The sequence below is a fragment of the Dinoponera quadriceps genome, unplaced genomic scaffold, assembly GCF_001313825.1.
Source record: "Dinoponera quadriceps isolate SergipeBrazil2010 unplaced genomic scaffold, ASM131382v1 scaffold10149, whole genome shotgun sequence".
NCBI classification, from domain to species: Eukaryota; Metazoa; Arthropoda; class Insecta; order Hymenoptera; family Formicidae; genus Dinoponera; species Dinoponera quadriceps.
The window spans coordinates 6,232-25,991 of NW_014563918.1; the positions used below are offsets into that span (position 1 = coordinate 6,232).

Here is a 19,760-nt window from a genome sequence, read left to right on the forward strand (position 1 = left end):
AGAAGAGAGAGGCGCAAGGGGATAATTCAGCGGACTACGAATATGAATGAGCGTAAAAATGTGCATAAAGAACGATTGCGATTCGATCAATTAGCGTCGGATGTCCAGCGCGCGACGGCCGCGACCGCTTAACGAAAGCGCGGCGTACGGGAGCTTAACGGAAATATAACACAGGACTCTATTAATAACCGGCGGTCTACGTCTTCAGCATGGTGTTTACACAGCGTGCGTACGCACAGAGCTTGTCAAAGAGAGTACACAGTTTATTATTTAGTAATGACGAAAGAGGACGCGTTGCCGCCGATCATTAGGCTCCAGGTAAAAGCGTGACCGGCCAATTAACAACCGTCGCCCTCGTAACACGATCCCTCCGCGCGATCCTCTCCCCCGAGATCCTCGCCGCGCGTGTGCAACGCGGCGAGACGTCCCGCAGACGGTTCTTTCGCGCGACAAGCAGCCGTTGTTGCAGCGGAATAGTCCGCAAATCGCTGTCAGCGTGGCCGACGATACTCGATCAGCTTCGAAGCGCCGCCGATCGGGAGGTCTCACGCGGACGTCCCGACGCATTTCACGCACGAGTGCGAAGGATTGATCTCGCATCGATGCGACTGGCGAGATCAATTTTCATCGATTCTCTCCCTCCTGCGAGAGGCGAACTGTTCATCGATGTGCAATTAATAAGCGTGATTAATACCGGGCGAGCGGATCAGCTGGTGCCTCGCTATCTCGACTCGCACAGACGCTCGCGCGGCGCTCGTTGGACGGCGTCCAACGAGCGAGAGCTGGTCGCTATTTTTAGCGGGATCTGTCAGAGTTCCCTCGGAAGGGAACACCGTTCGGCGCATCTCGCGTGTCTCCACGGAGAAAAATCGCCCCCGAAAGCCCGGACCGGGCTTGACTCGGGCCTGAAGTTCGACTTGGCGTCGATAACGAGCCGATGACGTTGGACGATTGGCCGCGGCACCGTGAAATCTCACGGCCGATTGGTGCGCAAGGGAATTAAGGGTACGACGAGTACGCGACGATGACGACGGCGACGGCGGCGCGCTCAAGTCGGGGGGTCGTGGCCTTGGGTGAAGTCACGCGAGTGCGAGGATGTTATCGAGAGGGGTGACCGGGCGCGTGCATGCATAAGGTCGTTCTTTCTCTTCGCGGCCGGGCTTTAAAGATTTTATCGATCGCAATGTGCAACGACGACGGGCCGTCTGTTTCTCAGAAGATGCGATTTAGGACGGTGACGCGACGTCGAGCGCGACCCTGCGGAAGCGGATAACGCTTCGGAAAAGGATGAGCAGGATGACAATGCCCGCTCCGTGCTTATCGCGCTGCACCGTCCGCATCTCGTGGAGCTTCCGTTGCGATTGAACAGATCGCTCGATTGATCGATAGATCTTCGAGAGCGATAAGGCGAGGGTAAACGCGTAAGGCGATAGGGAAACGCGCACGAACACTCGAGAGACGCAAGCCCCGAGGTCTGCGGATGACATCCTCTAAAGTCCGATTGATGTAATTGACGACTGACTGGCAGAACTGTCAATAGCAGTTTCTAATTATGTAATTTATCATCTAACAATAAGCAAAAAATTAACAATCTGTGTTAGCAGAACAGAAAGCAGTTGACGCTTGACTGACAGCGATTTTAAATATAAGGTGTAAAGAGAGAACGAACATTTTTGTCTTACTTACTTCAACGACAAACTATCTGATTTTTTACGTTGGCAACTCTGCCGACTAAGTTAATCGTCAATTAGCTTAATCAAGGTGACTTTCACGAAATTCTAATTAATAATCGACGATTTAAAATTACTATCAATCTAATATTAATTGCTCCCTATGCTGCTAAAGTAAGTAGAAGTTAACCACTTTTCGATTATTGTTGAACGACAAGTTACAAAACTGAAAATTGATCTTCGCAATTCTTATTAATCGTTGATTAGTTTAATTTGAGTTTGGTGAAAGTTACCCTCATGATGTGGAGAAAGTCCTGAAAATTCATCTGGTCACTTTGTCTCAAAATCGTACTTATTTCCATTTTTGGTTTTACATTTCTTCTCCCTCTGACTTACCCGAGTAGAAAATAAACCAAAATATAGTCAGTAATTGGAAAATAAACCAGAATATAGTCAGTTTTTATCTAGTAATACTGCTTAGGTCCTAATCAGTTTAGTTGACACTTATTTCAGTAATAACTAGACAATAAACTAGCCAATTTCTAGACAGTTGTATCAATCAGTTTTTAATCAGTTTTTAACGAATTTTTACCCAATTCTTACTTCTTTTCTATTACATTTACATTAAATTTAGAATACTTATAATTTATCTTTAACATTTGCAGCACATTTATAATAATTCATTTTCTTCCCTATCATATTTGTAGCTTCCCCTTTTTTCTCGAGAAAAGGTATTTCGAAGGGAACCATCTCGGTTCAATCTCTCGGGTACATTCGGTCAGTTTCTTTTATATCTCTCCTGAAGAGAGGCCGAAAGTGGGATAGCTTCAGGCGTGCGTGCGTTGTTTGCACGTGGCGACGCGGAATGAAGAAACACATCGCCCAGCCGGTGGCACGAGCACCCCTCCGTATAGCGAGCGGGCGCGCTGTCGTGGCGCGAGGGTGCTTTTCCGCAAGCGTTCCGTTCTTTCGAAGCTACGAGTTCATCACCTACCCCGTCGGTAATCCAGCCCCGACGGGCGAGCTTACCGCACCTTTATAGCGCCTCTATAAAACCATCCTGCGGCGCGCGCGCGAGCGAGAGGGAGAAAGAGGAAAGAGAGGGAGAGAGAGGGAAAGGGAGGGAAAGAAAGATCCGTGCGCGACGACCGAAGGGATGAGAGAGCAGGAATGGAAACGCATGGATGGAAGAGGGGCTTATTGCGTCCCACAATACGATCCTCCAAAAACGGAAGGCGGAATATCCCGCGAGTAAGGTTCGCGAACCCTCCCCTTCCGATCTTGATCAAACTTGGAGGGTGTACGCAGCAAAGGAAGGTAATGTCGATGTGGTTTGCTGGATGTGGTCTTGTCTCAATATTTCTGTATCAACACAATCCGAAGTGGCCTTAATTTGAAAACCGAAACTTTATTCGGTCAGGACATATAGTCTTAAATATTAAATACCTTAAATATTAAATAATTAGGATACCTTAAGGGCTTATATATATGCCACGCACACACACACACACACACACAAATGCCCGATCGACTTTTTGCCGAGGGAAACATGGAGGGATTCCAAGTTCGTCGAGAAACCGTTCATTAATAATTAATGCACACACAACAGCTGGCGATGGTAATCGTTACACGATGCGACAAATTAACATCGCCCGACAAATCTATCGAAAAGTCTTCTGGGATTCTACCTCCTGCAATGAAATACTCGCCCGCTTCCCTCTCCCGCCATAATTTAGTTCGGACAGAACGAAATGGCTTGAGCATAAATTACATTTAAATATACGGCATGTTAAAAGGGGCCACGTGAGAGGCGTCGTATTTTGCATGTCACACATCATGCGTCATACGCGGAACGCAATGCGTCCTGTAGCGGAACGGTCGTCCTTCGCCGAGTACCTACCGCTCTGCCAAGGTTCCAAAAAAGCGGCATCGATACCGAACAAAAAAAGATTTTTATTACTCTAAAACGACACACGCGACGAGGGAGAAAGCGGAAGAGAAAGAGGGAGAGAAAGCTTAGAGAGAGAGAGAGAGAGAGAACGAGAGAACGAGAGAAGGTGAGAGGGTGCGAGTCGCGTCGGGGGTGGAAGGGCACGCAAAGAGCCGGCGACGAGGTGCGGACAGCGCATGCCTCTCGCATGGAGAGAGAGGGTGCGAGCAACCCCCGACATGAGCAACCCCCGAGTGTGTTGTTCTTCCCTCTATGTGATCGTTGCCGCTCGATTCTGCGCGGTCGTGTGTTCGCGCAGGGCGGCTCCTACAACGTCGCCTTCGTCCACCGACGCTCTCTTCCTGGCGTTACCACCGTGCACCCTTCCGGGTGACGTGCAAATGGTGGCGTAACGCGCGTGGTCGGCGGAACGAGGTGAAAGGAGCCTCGCGTTTCGTGCGTGCGTGCGTGCGTGCGTCGCCTCGAGCCGGACAACAGTCGACGAGCAGGCCGCGCTTCCTGACGTTTTGCCGTCAGTCACGATGGTCACCGACAACACCAGCCAGGTACGTAGTTGAAGCGGCACGACAGCGGCACCTTCGAAGCCGGCACCTTCTCTCTCTCTCTCTCTCTCTCTCGTGCGTCTCCTCCGTCTCTCGCTTCTTCCACCTCTCCCTCTCGTCGTCTCGTCTCTCACTTTCTCGGAGCCGCGGACGATCGAAAAAACCGTGTAATTATCGAGCAAGTGACTCCTTAGCTAAAAGGCGACCGTAAGATTCGGCCTGGTGACTCGCAGTGCAACGATTTCGCGAGAACTTCGAGAAGGTGGCTCTCGAGGCGGCGTTCGTACGAGGGTTGCGAGAACCGGCCGGGAAGCAGGCCAGTTGACGCGTTCTCTCTCTTCGAGGTTCGACGTCGTGGATCTCGCAGAGTTCGATTTCCGAGGGAAGTAACTGCGACCCTTGCGTCGATGTGTATCTAGTAACGCCGGGCTCCTTGAAATAGCTCACCGGTTGCCACCGGTGCTCTCATTAGCGCATTAAACGGGACATCGAGAGACGGGGATGCAACGACGGCAGCCTTCGGCCGAGGAATTGTCGCCACGAACGGAAGGGAACAGGAGGGTGGGTTATACGCGCCGGGCGATGCGCCGCGAAATAACACCGGCTGGTTGGGGGCGTTCCGCGACAGCCGGCGAATGCGGCGCGTATCGATGTTGAAGGAATGCGGCGGATGACTCGAAAAAGCATAAAAGTCGTGCGCTATATCGAGGCGTGCGACGCAGAAACCGGTGAGCACGGAGCGACCGGCAAAGGTCAGGGTGACGGAGTTATAGCGGGCGCACCAATAGCGTCGGCGGACTCGCCACCTGGCCCGACGCGGTCTCTTATCGCGATGAATCACGACGGGGTGCTCGAGAAGGGTCTAGGAAACGAATCGCGGTTGCGACGAGAAACACCCCCCCCCCCCCACAAGGTTTACTTGCGCTTCCCGGGTAACGCGAGGTTTAAAGAGGCGTTTAAAGAAACGCAGTCGGTTCTGCGTCTCGGTTAACTTCAGCTCTTCCGCCCTTTTCCCCTGAATTGGCTGCGCTAACTTGAACTAGTTCTCTTCCCCCTTATTTTCCATCAAGTCTTAACTGTATACCTGTCTTTTTCTTTTTTTTTTATTCTATAAGTACAACTGTAAAGTAGTTCGGTGAAAAAGAACAGGGTTTTTGATGTTCAGCCTGATCGGAGCTTCGTGCGTTAATTGCGCCGTAGGAGAAAGGACAGAATCTCACGCACAAACTGGGTTACTTATATGTCAGTTCTATATAAATAACCGTATTGCGCCTTTCCCGTTTTATATATCCCGTTCTACCGCCGCCCTGTTTTTGCTTTTCTACTTTTCGTGTTTGTTCTTCGCGTAACCGTTTAATTACTTTATTCCCGCAGTCGTGTATTAATTGAATAACACGTATGCACTTAGGCTGATGACACGACAGCATTTCTCCGCGCTGCTCGGTCCGGCAACCTCGAGAAAGTGGTCGAATTTCTCGACACCGACTTAGATATTAACACAGCCAACTCGGTAAGCATCGAAATGCAAATGCGACATGAATTCGTTAATTACTATCAGACACAACTCGATCTTTGTGTTACTTCATTCACGACCGAACTTAGTAGTGTTCAATTAATATCGCTCGAAAGGATGCTTGCCCTATCTTGAACTTCTATTGCAATTTTACCTAATCGGTCGTGCGTGTCGTTGCAGAACGGTTTAAATGCCTTGCATTTAGCCTCGAAGGATGGCCACGTCGAGATAGTAACTGAGCTCTTGAAGAGGGGCGCAAAAGTGGATGCGGCGACGAAGAAAGGAAACACCGCGTTACATATAGCTTCGTTAGGTGAGAAAGGACGACCCTCGTCGCGTTGAAAAATCGCGCACGGCCACTTTGACGCCGCAACTTGACGATCGTCCTAAATTGTTTCTTCAGAAATAAATACAATACTGGGGGTCTCGAAAGTCGCAATGGCTCTCAAACTTGTTGAAAAGAGAGAATTATGTGTGTGAAACTCAGAAATTATAATATATACTTATAAATTGTAAAATTTAATTGAGCTCAAATTAAGAAGCCTACTTTTGGAAAATCAGAAATTATGCTCTGATCATTTTTTTTTTTTTCTAATTTATTGTACCAAATCTCCCGCGAATTACTTATTATAGCAAATCGTTCTGTGTTTTCAGCCGGCCAGTCCGAAATAGTCAATATCCTAATTCAATACGGCGCCGCGGTTAACATCCAGTCGCAAAATGGATTTACGCCTTTGTATATGGCCGCGCAGGAGAACCACGACCAAGTGGTCAAGCTCCTGCTCAGCAATGGAGCCAATCAGAGCCTCGCGACGGAGGTAAAGTCGATCTCTAATTTCGTTCTCAGTTCGCAAAGAGATGCTCTTTGCTTACATTCGACTAATCAGATTTCGCTAAATGCATCTTCTTTCAATTATGGGACGATTATGGTCTTTGAAATGCTCTGATATTTAATTGGAGCACGCGATTAAAACCGCTTCGGTGGTGTTCCTCAGGATGGATTTACACCACTCGCGGTGGCGATGCAGCAAGGCCACGACAAGGTGGTCAGCGTCCTCCTGGAGAACGACTCGAAGGGCAAGGTCAGACTACCGGCTCTTCACATCGCCGCTAAAAAAGACGATTGCAAGGCCGCTGACCTGCTCTTGCAGGTAAACCTTCGTGTATTCGTTATCACGTCCATTGAAAATTAATCGAATCGAGGGAAGGAATGCGGGTGAATGGAGGTATCGCGATTTACGTCATAACAATTGGATGTTTTAGAACGACCATAAGCCCGACGTGACATCGAAGAGCGGCTTCACTCCTCTTCATATCGCCGCTCATTATGGAAACGAGGAAATAGCGCGATTATTAATAAAACGAGGGGCCGATGTAAATTATTTAGCTAAGGTTAGTACACCTCAACGATCTCTACGACCGAAGGGGACGGAGTCTGAAAATGAAATAAGTTCCAAATTTTCCTAAATAACAGAATGTTTTATAAAGTACGGAATTATTAATTATGTTTCCTAAATATTATGTTACCACTTTTACACTTTGGTATAATTCGAGTATATTTTAAATTATGAGAATTAATCATAGAATATATATATATATATATATATATAATGCTTTTAGAAGAAAAGAACAAACGCAATTAGAATTCTATGAGGTATAAATTTGGTATTGCTGAATTTCATGACACGATGTATCTTTTTCAGCACAATATCAGTCCGCTGCACGTGGCAGCTAAGTGGGGCAAGAATAACATGGTGAAGATACTCTTGGAAAACTCGGCGCAGATCGACGCTAAGACCAGAGACGGCTTAACACCGCTCCACTGCGCGGCACGATCAGGTCATGAACAGGTGGTCAGCACGCTTCTTGAAAATTCGGCGCCGATTAGCGCGCGCACAAAGGTAATTATCACTATGCGTTCTGTTAAAAAAATCCGACTATTTTTCTATTTATGAAATTAATAGATCTCAAATAAACCTTTCCTAGCAAAGGTTTCACTTCTTTATGTTCCTAAAATCGTATTCTCCTTTCTTCAACCTTCGACATTTTGATAAGTAGGTAACGAGCGGAAATTCTATTGGGATAAAAATTTGTAAGGCAAATTCTATTATACCTTTGTGTGCGATTTTTTAAACCTAATCTTGACGCGTTACATGCTTCCTGAGTCGAAATTTTTAGTTCTACATTGATTGATCCTATGAACTCAAGTTGAACTTGAAGGACCAACGAGGAATCTCGAAATATAATGCTGTATCAGTTGCCTTTTGACGCTATTTGTAGCAGTAAATAGCTAATTGCTGTCATTTTTCCATGTTAAGGCTTAAAAAGGAACCTTGTTAGTATCCTTTAAAATGACTCCAGATGCTATGCTATGCATTAGATCCATAAATCAGCATTCTTCAGACTTACGATCTAAATCCTAAACTTCGACTTAGGTATTTCCTTATTATCGCTGATTTCTTCATATGCTCAGTATAATAAATGATTTGACGCGCCAAGAAATATGTGATGTATCGCTGCCCGCGTCCCAATGTCCTGCGTTCTCTGTCTTGGCTTCTGAGTCCATTCCTTTCCTCCCGATTTCTTCGAATACTCCATTATAACGTTAACATATAGTACAGTACATACATAACATACAGTATTCACGTAAATATGATTCGATCGGAGAAACACGTATTAATTAATGTCAACGATAAAATATTTCAAGAGTGGATAAGAATGACAACTACATTGATATACCTGCTCCGTATAGCAGTATGTGCGTCGTCTGTTGGATCGAAACGTAATAACTCGGGCACGGAAAAGTATGAGACGCATGACAGTATTAAAATAATAGGTAAAAATAGCATACCTCGCCAGACGTCAACCATAGCCGGCTTCCAATCAATGACATGTACGTAATCTCGGTGGCTGATGGATTAAAGCTGGTCAACGTTTTCAAAACCATGCCAAATCTTAAGACGGTTGAAATTATCAAGACCGAGTAAAAATATAAAATTTACTTTAAGTTTCGCAATTGCTGGATTTATGCCTCTGATTAATGTGCTCCGTCATATAATTATTTCATAATTTTTATTAGTACTCAAGTAAACTATACAATTAACATATCGCCTATTAAAACCAAGTAAAAGCTCAATGCAAATAGAATATCAAATTCTTGCATTTATAGCATCATAGGGTATAATAAAAGCCTGCATTGTGCTGTACATCCAAATTCGCCATTAGTCCTTCAAGTTTGACGGAACGCGTAAGTTAATATAGAGATCAAATTCCGAGTCAGCTATACTTCAAAGAGAACATGCCGACCCTGACTTCGCGACTTGAACGGAAATCATTTCTTCCGCAGAATGGGCTCGCGCCATTGCACATGGCCTCTCAGGGAGATCACGTGGACGCTGCGAGAGTGCTGCTGTACCATCGAGCGCCGGTGGACGAAGTGACCATCGACTATCTGACCTCGTTGCACGTAGCGGCGCATTGCGGCCACGTCAGGGTGGCCAAGCTGCTGCTCGACCGAAAAGCCGACCCGAACGCACGAGCGCTGAACGGCTTCACGCCACTGCACATCGCGTGCAAGAAGAATCGCATCAAGGTGGTGGAGCTCCTGCTGAAGCACGGCGCGTCCATCGAGTCTACCACCGAGGTAATTCGGGCGCAACAACCATCTCGTCGTCGTTCGCACTGTCTCAAGCATCTCTCGCAATCGGATCATGTTTTCTCATAAATGTCTCCTCTCGCAACTCGTCAATCACGAATGTTCTCACGCAGTGTTAGATACCGTACGATACGGAACATTACGAAAGCCACGCGTGAAACGGTCGCACAGAGAACGAGAAAAAAACAAATAGAAAGCAAGAGAACGATCGTACGTTCGTCGGGGCGCGGTCGAGAGATCGCATTGTGAAACGTGTCGCACACGGTGATAAACACGGCAATTAACGCAGCCGGACGCGTATATCAATTAACATCCCATGTCCGTGCCTTCTGTGCGCCCCAATGCGAATGAATGGCAAAAAAAGAAAAAGAAAGAAAAAGAAAATATACGACCGGGTGATATCAAAGTTAGCAGATCTCTTGGAAGACTGGTTAAAGGGTCGTGCATTACCAACCAAACTGACGGGACTGACCGGATTAGTCGAGTCGCTGTGCGATTCTCGTTGATTCTGCTCATTCTTCTGATAATTTCCTTCAGTAGTAGTCTCTCTCTCTCTCTCTCTTTCTCTCTCTCTCTCGCCCGAGACGCCGGCTTATCGTCGTGGACGACAACGGACAGGTTGAACCGAATTAAACACGACCGCCGAAATCCATCGCCGGATTCGGCGATCACGAGATATATTAATGGATGAATACGTGTGGTGTGTTTTGCAGTCCGGACTGACTCCGTTACACGTGGCCAGTTTTATGGGGTGCATGAATATCGTGATATTCCTACTGCAGCATGAAGCCAATCCTGACGTGCCGACCGTCAGGGGCGAAACACCCCTGCATCTGGCGGCTAGGGCTAATCAAACAGACATTATTCGAATTTTGCTAAGAAACGGTGCCAAAGTCGATGCTCGTGCAAGGGTAAGTAATGCGTGTCGCCTTCTGAACCGACTCGACCCTTCTCTCTCTCTCTCTCTCTTTCTTTCTCGCGTTTTTCCTCTCTTTTTCTCCTTCCTTCCCTTCTCTCCCTTCTATCCGATCGCTTTCTCGTCTCCCCTCAGCCGCTGTGATTATTGCTTGCTCAATTACGACGGCGAGAACCACCCACTATACCCATATACCCTCGAGGGCGAATATTCAGAGGATCTTAGAGGGTCATGTACATACAAACGATCACTTTCATACGCACCCCTCTACAAAAGCATGAGCCATTAACCAGTCTCATATACCGACATTCAACTTAACGTCAAGTTACCAGAGATTTTCGGATCAAACGTAACGTGTGACTTTTACGCTTGCAAGTATAAGGCGATCCCCTCCTCCCCCAAGACTCCGACGTCTTCGACTTTTCACGCTCTCCTTTCTGGTCACGCGGCTCCCTCAGGCACGGCGATAAGACGAAAGACGCACCACTCTGAGAGAATTCACAATAATTGTTTCTCTGTCTCACTACAGGCTTCTAGTTGCATGGCGATAGATCCATTTGTACAGCACGTCGTGCGAAATTAATCGACCAAGTTCGAGCGATAGAAGCGACAAAGCGAGAAATATCTGTCGATTGTGCGTGTGTGTGTGTGTGTGTGTGTGTGCGTGCGTGCACGCGCGTGTCACAAAAGGTGTCTTGCAAAGCTGTCGATACAATCGACAATTGTACAGCCGATTCGATCGTAATTCTTACTATTAATTCACATTAATAGTGACGATTATCGGTATCTAACCGATTATTCAATTATAATTCTTGCTATTAATTGGCATTAATAGTGATAATGATTAGAATCTACGCGAGTAGGGGAAGCATCCGTGCTTTAAGGAGTCAGCGTTGCCCGCCTCACGACTCTCTGGAACGCGCAAATCAGATCCCGTCGTCATCGTCATCACGCTTCTCGCATCTCGTAATCGCTTCGCAAGAACGACGTACCTCGCGGACGATACCTTTAATACGATCACGTCGTTCCTTCGCAGGAACAGCAGACGCCGCTTCACATCGCCTCGCGGCTGGGCAACATCGACATCGTCATGTTGCTGCTGCAGCACGGCGCGGCCGTCGACACCGCTACGAAGGACATGTACACGGCGCTCCACATCGCGGCGAAAGAGGGTCAAGAGGAGGTAATGTACAAAGAGTACGCGCAAATAGCGGATCGCATCGACGCGCAAAACAGAATAAACCTGTTTTGGAACCGGCAACGCGAGTACCTCATTTAGGATGGGAGGGCCCACACCGGCTGCGGACACGTTTCCCTCCCCCCTTCATGTTATCGTTATCGCACCTGCGACCCGTCGTTCACGTTGGTTCATCTCGCACACATACCTGTTATGTTTTACGTATATTCTGTTGGTTGGTTGATTGGAGGTTTTGTTTTACGCTCGACTGCGCATTTTATCATGTTACGTTTGTTCTCTCGCCATGTAATCTCGTTATATAATAAACTCTTTGGTTACATTGTTTATTATACTTTATGTTCGCTTTATTAGTTATTAATTCTCCTCGTTTGTTCCTGATTTCTTTTTTGATTTCGTGCATACACGTGTCTCGCGCGAGATCCCCTCACCGACTTTCATTCTCCGCCTATATCTTCTCGCTGCTTCTCGCTCTGCCCCCCCCCCCTCTCTCTCTCTCTCTCTCTCTATTTATTTTATCGGGCGATCTCATCACGCGAAGGTATAGCCGGATTGAACGTGTATAATTTCACCCCGTGACATTTGGCAATCGCTTCCTTCCGAGGCTCGATATCGATTGTCAAGCGCTGCGAAGCCGAACATATACCTACGTTCCCCTGCACATTATTTCCGCGCGCGTCTTATAAATAATTTACTAACACACATCTTCGTAGAAGCCCGCACGAGTGTAATTAAGACCGTCGAAACGATAATTCAGCAACTCGCCGCAGACACCTCCCGCTATTTCGCGCAATAACGTCCGGACGCTCGAATAAGTTGATTTTGCGTGAACTCCTCGTTACCAATCGACATTTGTCTTGCGGAAGGTAACCTTTTTATTAAATTCATTCATAACACAAAAGTAAAATACGAAGTAATAAATCGTGTGCCAAAGTTTGATGAACGATGATATTAAGTTTCATCGTTCCGACGTGATTTTTATCCATCCGACCGAACTTCACCAAATTTTACTTCACCTCGTTAAAAACATCATCAGTTGGTGAAAAGTCGAACGCGACGGACAAAGAAGTATGCCGTTGAAATCATCAAGAGAGAACTCCACCTCATTTCTCTCGCTTTAGAAGGCAAAAGTTAAGCATGCGTTTCGCGGAGAAGCTCCTCTGTAACATAGAACCTTTCTCGCAAACAGGTAGCGGCCATTCTCGTGGAGAACAATGCTTCTCTCAAGGCTGCGACGAAAAACGGCTTCACACCTTTACATATCGCGGCCAAGTACGGCAATATGAACGTCGCAAATATACTTTTGCAGAAAGAGAGCAAGCTCGACGTTCAAGGAAAGGTTCGTGCTCACTCGATCGCAAATCGTGTCGGTTTACGTGAAGAGAACGTATATGAAATACACCAAACAAAAACTAAAAGAAGAAGGTCACTTTACTTCCTCTCAATTTCGCCGGGAGAATCCCGACGGAGCTCTTTGCGCATTCCGACACTATGCGTCGCATCGTTTATCTCTCGGCTATTCTCTGACGAGTTCGATCGAGTTATGCGGAACTTGTGCTTGACATTTCAGAACGATATCTCACCCTTGCACTTGGCTTGCCACTACGATCACCCTAACGTAGCGAATCTTTTATTAGAGAAGGGTGCGTCTCCCCACCTCGCGTCTCAAAATGGCCACACGCCGCTCCATATCGCGGCTCGCAAAAATCAGGTAAGCTCACGGGTCAGACTCGCGACGCGATAGGGACACGATTTCTCCAACGTGCCGACAATTGTGCCGTCTCGATAACGCTTGCCATCGCTGCGAATAACTCTCGCGAGAACGACGCGTTTGTTTCACGCGGCTAGATGGACATCGCTTCGACTCTCTTGGAGAACGGAGCGAACGCGAACGCGGAATCCAAGGCGGGCTTTACCCCGCTGCATCTGAGCGCACAGAAAGGCCACTACGATATGACGAATTTGCTCATCGAGCACGGCGCCAATCCCAATCACAAGGCGAAGGTAAATCTACTTTCTTGCGTATCTCCCCCTATTATATGTCTTCAATTCTACACTTGAATTAATCAGAATTGTTATAAATGATCATCTACATAATCGCCAGTTCATCTAGTTGTAAAATAAGAAACCGTAATTTCAATTTTGCAATTTTTACATTGTTGAAATTGTTGCAATGTGTATAATTTGTGTAATTTTGTAATCTCGTAGCTGTGAAGAATTCAATTTTTTGCTATTGCTCTGATTTTGTGATTTCTTCCGGTTTTCCGTATTTAATATTGATGCTATCGATATTTCCGGCCTTCTCTTTCAATCCCTTTCTGAACAAAAGTTTCCGTTTCGACACTCGCATGTTGCGGGTGAAAAAGGAAAGACCACGTCGAGCTTAACACTTGCTCGTTTTCGGTCCGTCAGAACGGGCTCACGGCGTTGCATTTGTGCGCACAAGAGGATTTCATAAGGGTGGCTTCCATTCTGGTAAAGAACGGGGCCGACGTCGAGAGCCAAACTGAGACTGGCTATAGACCGATACACGTGGCCGCGCACTTTGGAAATTTGTCGATGATACGCTTTCTACTGAAGCACAATGCCGAGATCGATGTCAGAACTAATCAGAACTACACCCCGCTTCATCAGGCCGCTCAACAAGGCCACGCTCACATCGTCACTGCTTTGTTGGAGGGGAATGCCTCGCATAAAGCGCGTACTAACGTAAGCGATATCGCTGCTACGTGTGTGCATTTCATTTATATATCTCAGTAATATCTTCGTAACGCTTTAAGCTTGAAAAAAGTCGCGCTTCGAAATAGTCGTAAATCTCCTCACTAATAAAAATATTTTCTATTTACTCTTAACAACAACAAATTTTCTTACTTATTCAACGTTAGATCACATAATTATTGTAGATTATTATATACAATGTTGCTATACACGATAAGTTACGAATTGAAAATTTCTTCATCACGAGAAGACACCTCAATTCTATTTTATAAAATCCGACGAATTTACGAATTCTGTTGTTGCTTAGGACGGTTTGACGGCGCTGAACATAGCTCAAAAATTAGGCTACATCTCTGTGATGGAAGTACTGAAAGGATTGCCTTACGACAGTATGACGCCAGATAACAAAAATTGGGAGGAAAAGTACAAAGTCATAGCTCCCGAGAGCTTGCAAGAGACCAGCTTCATGTCCGATTCGGATGATGAAGGGGGTATGTGCATGCGTAATGCAAACACAATATCGAAGATAATTCGACTTCCCTCACAGAGAAATTTCTCTCTTTAGGTTCTGACGCATTGATCAGCGAACAGCCTTATCGGTATCTCACGGCTGATTTGATGAAGAGTTTGAGAGATGATTCGTTGCCCATCGACGTCACCAGAGATGATCCAATACACAGACAAGGTAACTCAAACTCCGTTATCAAAGGTGGCTGCTTTGAAGAAACATAAAAATCAAATTTAGATCACATACGTCAACTAACAATTCTAGCGAGGCTTCCGAAACTGGACTTACGCAATCTTGTGAAAATAGACGATTCGATCTTTTGGAGTTAGGCAATTCGTCTCTTGAGTCATCTTTTTGTGATATTCCTAATTCGAAAACTTTTTAGTCCGATAGAAACGCGAGTAATATCACAGACGTGATTTCGTGACGAAATGTCCGAGTTACAAAGAGTTAACGCGGACGCGCATTTGCCTCGAGAGTTATAATTGTTCTCGTTTTAGTTACAAAAGAAGAGAAGCAAGAATTCACACAAAGCAATAATTACTGTTTAGCAGAGAACTTCGACAGCACCGATGGACTGAATCTAGGGTGAGCGCGATACGACATTATTAATTTCTTCTCCCCACAAAATAAAATATGTTATCGCTTATATTTACTACATATTTGTACAGAATTATCATTAGTTGTTTTTATATTAAAAAGTTAAGGGTAAAATCGAAGTTATTTATCGTGAAAATATAAAGATTTTGAAATAAGAAGATAAATGAGAGAGTTTTGATACCGATTCGAAAAAAATGTATGTTTCTAAAAGTGCACGTTTTATTTTGCAGAAGGCTGCACTTCAGATCGTAAGTATAAAATAGCACCAAAGTTAAAAAGAAATACGAACGAACAAGTAAACGAGCGCGGAGAATCACGGGGGAAATGGGGATTTTATAGATTTTTGGTGAGCTTTCTGGTGGATGCGCGTGGAGGTGCGATGAAGGGATGCAGACACAGCGGAGTACGCATTATCGTGCCGCCTCGAAGAGCAACGATGCCGATTCGCGTGACATGCCGACTGGTGAAACCTAACAAAGTGGCGAATCCACCCCCGCTGATGGAGGGGGAGGCCCTCGCTACGCGGGTCATTGAGATGGGTCCGGTCGGCGCAAGATTTTTAGGGTAACGCGCGCGTGATAATTTGAATAATACAAAATATAAATTTCTCAAAAAAATACATGTCACAGATCTAAAATATACATTAAATATACAAATATTTTAATTAAAATGTCTAAAAGCACTATATATTAATTCTAAAAAAAATATATTTCTGAGATATTTTAGGCCTTTGTGGAGAAATGTTTAATTTGGTTTTTGAGTTAGTGCTCTGTTCTTCGAATGAATTTCGCGAAACGTCGGAAAACAAATCCACGAAGGACGCAGCACTAACCCGGAAACGAAATTAAGCAGATTACAAAGAAATAAATTAATTACAGACCCGTTTTGATCGACATCCCGCACTTTGCGTCTATCCGCGGCAAGGAGCGGGAAATCATTATCCTGAGAAGCGAGAATGGGGAAACGTGGAAGGAACACGACAACTCCGCGGATAACGACGATACTCTGCTCAACACGCCTCACGGTATGGTCTATCGCGCGAGATCTAACAATATACTAATTTCTGTTGAATTATCATAATCGCGTCGTTGGTACCTCCAGATCCTCAGATGAGCGCCACGCACTCGGGCAGAATCACTCGCATTATCACCACAGACTTTCCGCAATACTTCGCGATTGTGACGCGGATCAAGCAGGAAGTTCACGTGATCGGCGCCGAGGGTGGTATTTTGATATCAAGCGTGGCGAGCCACGTGCAGGCCGTCTTTCCCGCGGGAGCGCTAACAAAGAAGATCAAAGTCGGATTACAGGCGAGTGAACAGTTCCGGTCACGCGGTAACGCGTCTACGAAAAACACGAAGCTTCCAATCGGTTTTTTCTTTTGTTTACAGGCGCACGTTATTCCCGCCGAACTTACGGCCAAATTGCTCGGTAATTGCGTCGCCGTATCGCCGGTGATCACGATCGAACCCAGAAGACGGAAGTTCCACAAACCGATCACCCTGACGATCCCCGTGCCGCAGGCCGCGAACAAGGGGATGATTAATCAATACGGCGGCGAGACACCTACGTTGCGGCTTTTGTGCAGCATTGCGGGTATCTATGAATTTCAGATTTTGGACAAAAACAACGTCCACAATCGGGACGTAAGACGTTTTTTAGACGTCAAAAAGACAAACATCTTAAAGACATCTTATATCACGACATCTTAAAAATGACTTCGAGACGTCTAAAAGACGTCTCATGTCCCGATTTTGGACAGTCGTGCTGTCTGGGAAGTTACACGTAAACTCTGTGAAGAATGCGACATATTTATTAATTTATTTATTTATTTAAATAGGAAGCACCCTTTAATTTGCAAATAAATGAAAGAGAAATAGAGAAAAAAGGAAAAGAAAATATCAAAATTTAGATTTTGATATACCTATATTAAATAACAACCATAATATATCTTAGATTTCTAATGATTTCAGTAGTAATATATTACAGAGAAACAATGTTATAGTTTAGTGACTTATAATTGAAGAAAAACAAATGTGTTTAAATTCTAATCTACGTCAGGAGACCAAGCTGTTATTTTTCTTTCACATTACGACAAATAAAGATTAAAGATTCGCTTTAGGTGGTACCAACGAAGCGCAATGGGAAGATGTCACCGGCTCAACGCCGTTGACCTTCATGAACGACAGAGTGTCGTTTACCACCACCGTTTCCGCGAGGTTTTGGTTGATGGATTGCAGAAATATTGTTGCAGTGCCGAAAATGGCAACGGAGTTGTACGAAGAGTCCTTACACATACCGTATATAACGAAGTGAGTGAGCTTTCTGTAACTTAAAATTATTCAATTTTCACTCTTTCTTAGTATAGTGAAAAAAAAAACGCATTTTCTATGTACAGCTTCATTATCTACTCAAAGAGGATGGACGTATTGGAAGCCACCCTGAGAATATTGTGCATGACCGATGGCAAAGAAGGCATGCATACTTTAGAGAGGCAAGAGGAATTTTTAGAAATCGTTAAAAGTCGTGATGTTGAGGTATACTCGTGTGAAATTTTATAATAATATAGTATAACGATTCTCAAACTGTCTCAATCTCAAAACTTTTTACACAAATATAATATTATTGATAATATAACTGCGAAAGTATATAAAACTTACTAATTTAAAAAAGTACTGGTCTGAATTTACAGTATATAAAAATTTTAAATAATAATTTGAAAATTCCGCTAAATTCAATTTTTACGAATAAAAAGTTCGTTTTTCATTATATTACACATCGACATGTTTTATTGTTTTTAGAAATACTTGTTCGTTTTTGACAATAATATAGATTTCTTACAAGATCCTCGTTTGAGAATCACTAATATAATATTTCGATGTGATTTAAATGAACCATTCTACGAATATTTATTTAACAGGCGCTCGATGGAAAAGATCTTTATATCGAATTTAGTGGCAACTTAGTGCCGGTAACAAAGTCCGGAGTACAGCTAAAATTCACATTCAAAGCTTTCCGACAAAATCGCTTGTCGTTTCATGTTAAAGTGAAGGATCCATTATTGGATCCCGTTGCGAGGATGTTATTCATGCGAGAACCGAAAGTCGCTAAGGGAGAACCAGCTCAACAGCCAATTTGCGTATTAAATATTGTTCTACCCGAAATTATTACGAAAGAGGAATTACAAAAGAAGTTGAAAGGTACGTCCGTTGGATACTTTTCCGAGAAGAAGCGCAAAGTATTCCGAAAGTTATTTATTTGCTTCGAATCAAATATACAAGTATTAATATGCGAATAATAATAATAATGTCAATATCTACGTGAATTAACAATCTACGTTACTTTAATTAGTTATTGTTAATTCTCTCTCTTTCTCTCACTCTCTCTCTCTCTTCGTCGCTCTAGGTTATGAAGATTCTAATATCATAAATCAAAAGCTAGATTATTACAAATCAAAATACAAAACGGAACAGATGGAGAAATCTGATAAGCCTAAAGAGACTTCGCCAGAGAAGAAATTTATAACGGACACGTTACAGAAGGAACAAACAGGTATGATTTCGAACATTTAGCGAATAGAACAGAATAACGTTGTTCTCGCATGTTGAACACAAACGCGGACATTGAATATCAAGCGAGTAAGCCCCGAGAACATTTATTCGAGCGTAAAGTTACTCGCGTCGAGAGAGTGGTCCAACTTAAAACAAAAAAAGAAAGCAAGAAGAAGGAAAAATCATTTTCGTCCATGCAATACGGAAAAATAACCAAAAATGCAAGGTGCAAAAAGCGAAGTTGCGCGATGAAGCGCGTCACGCGTTTTGTCGTCAATGAGCGTAGCGTTATGCGAGGATATCTCCCGTCGGGCCTAACGACAGGTGCAGAGCGAAATCTTGAGAAAGGTCTAGCGACGTAGGTCGTTTTTAAGCGAAAGATACCTGCGAGACCGAGAGGAAAAAGAAAATACTTTTAAAGCGACGAGATCGGGGGAGCAGCGTCGAGTCGAGTGTCATTTCTCCTCGACTCGGGAACGACGAGACTCGATTGTCATTCTATTTTCATTTAAGGGGAGAAAGACAATCGGCTTACGGCTTAAGAGTTCGGTGAGGCTTCCTTAACTTAATTAGGCGTAACAGCATCAACAAATGCTTGAGAGTGCCGGAGCAGACTTGTTTAGTTCGATCTGTGCCGACCAAGGGGACGGTGCAAATTATTATAATCTGTCTATCTTACAAGCGCCCGAAAGCGATTGCCGAAACGTGAGTCTTTAGTTTTTTTGCCATCCAAACACAACCCTGTTGTTTGATTCTTCGTCTCCTTTTCTCCTCATTCAAGTCGGAGGGTTCGACGCGAAGGTGACGGTGCACGATTCGCGAGGTCCTCTCTGAGCATGCACTCATCTCGAGAAGCGAGTCCTGCGGAATCACGAGGTCTTCATCCTTGCAACGAACCCCTCTCGACCAAGAGTTACGCGTTAATGTTCACGTTCTGTTTT

At 44.8% G+C, this 19,760-nt stretch overlaps 1 protein-coding gene across 6 annotated transcripts in view; it reads left to right on the forward strand.

Moving 5' to 3' along the window:
- Positions 1–217: 217 nt before the first annotated feature.
- The window catches only part of LOC106751240 (ankyrin-3-like), a 31,621-nt gene continuing 12,078 nt past the window's right edge, over positions 218–19,760 (forward strand). Inside the window, exons 1-28 of one of the 6 annotated variants that reach the window (XR_001375024.1) lie at positions 2,197–2,987; positions 5,572–5,673; positions 5,857–5,989; positions 6,331–6,494; positions 6,672–6,827; positions 6,940–7,068; positions 7,380–7,577; positions 9,023–9,319; positions 10,045–10,242; positions 11,284–11,430; positions 12,632–12,781; positions 13,013–13,153; positions 13,291–13,446; positions 13,855–14,151; positions 14,468–14,651; positions 14,726–14,845; positions 15,169–15,256; positions 15,499–15,516; positions 15,608–15,832; positions 16,147–16,292; positions 16,370–16,578; positions 16,660–16,864; positions 17,391–17,580; positions 17,667–17,805; positions 18,189–18,468; positions 18,674–18,820; positions 19,333–19,524; positions 19,601–19,727. Coding sequence is in view for 5 of the 6 variants with exons in the window: in XM_014632082.1 (XP_014487568.1) it covers positions 2,841–2,987; positions 5,572–5,673; positions 5,857–5,989; positions 6,331–6,494; positions 6,672–6,827; positions 6,940–7,068; positions 7,380–7,577; positions 9,023–9,319; positions 10,045–10,242; positions 11,284–11,430; positions 12,632–12,781; positions 13,013–13,153; positions 13,291–13,446; positions 13,855–14,151; positions 14,468–14,651; positions 14,726–14,845; positions 15,169–15,256; positions 15,499–15,516; positions 15,608–15,832; positions 16,147–16,292; positions 16,370–16,578; positions 16,660–16,864; positions 17,391–17,580; positions 17,667–17,805; positions 18,189–18,468; positions 18,674–18,820 (4,366 nt within the window). In the remaining variant the exon portion in view is untranslated. The other 5 variants (XM_014632082.1, XM_014632083.1, XM_014632087.1 and 2 more) reach the window with 5 other exon arrangements.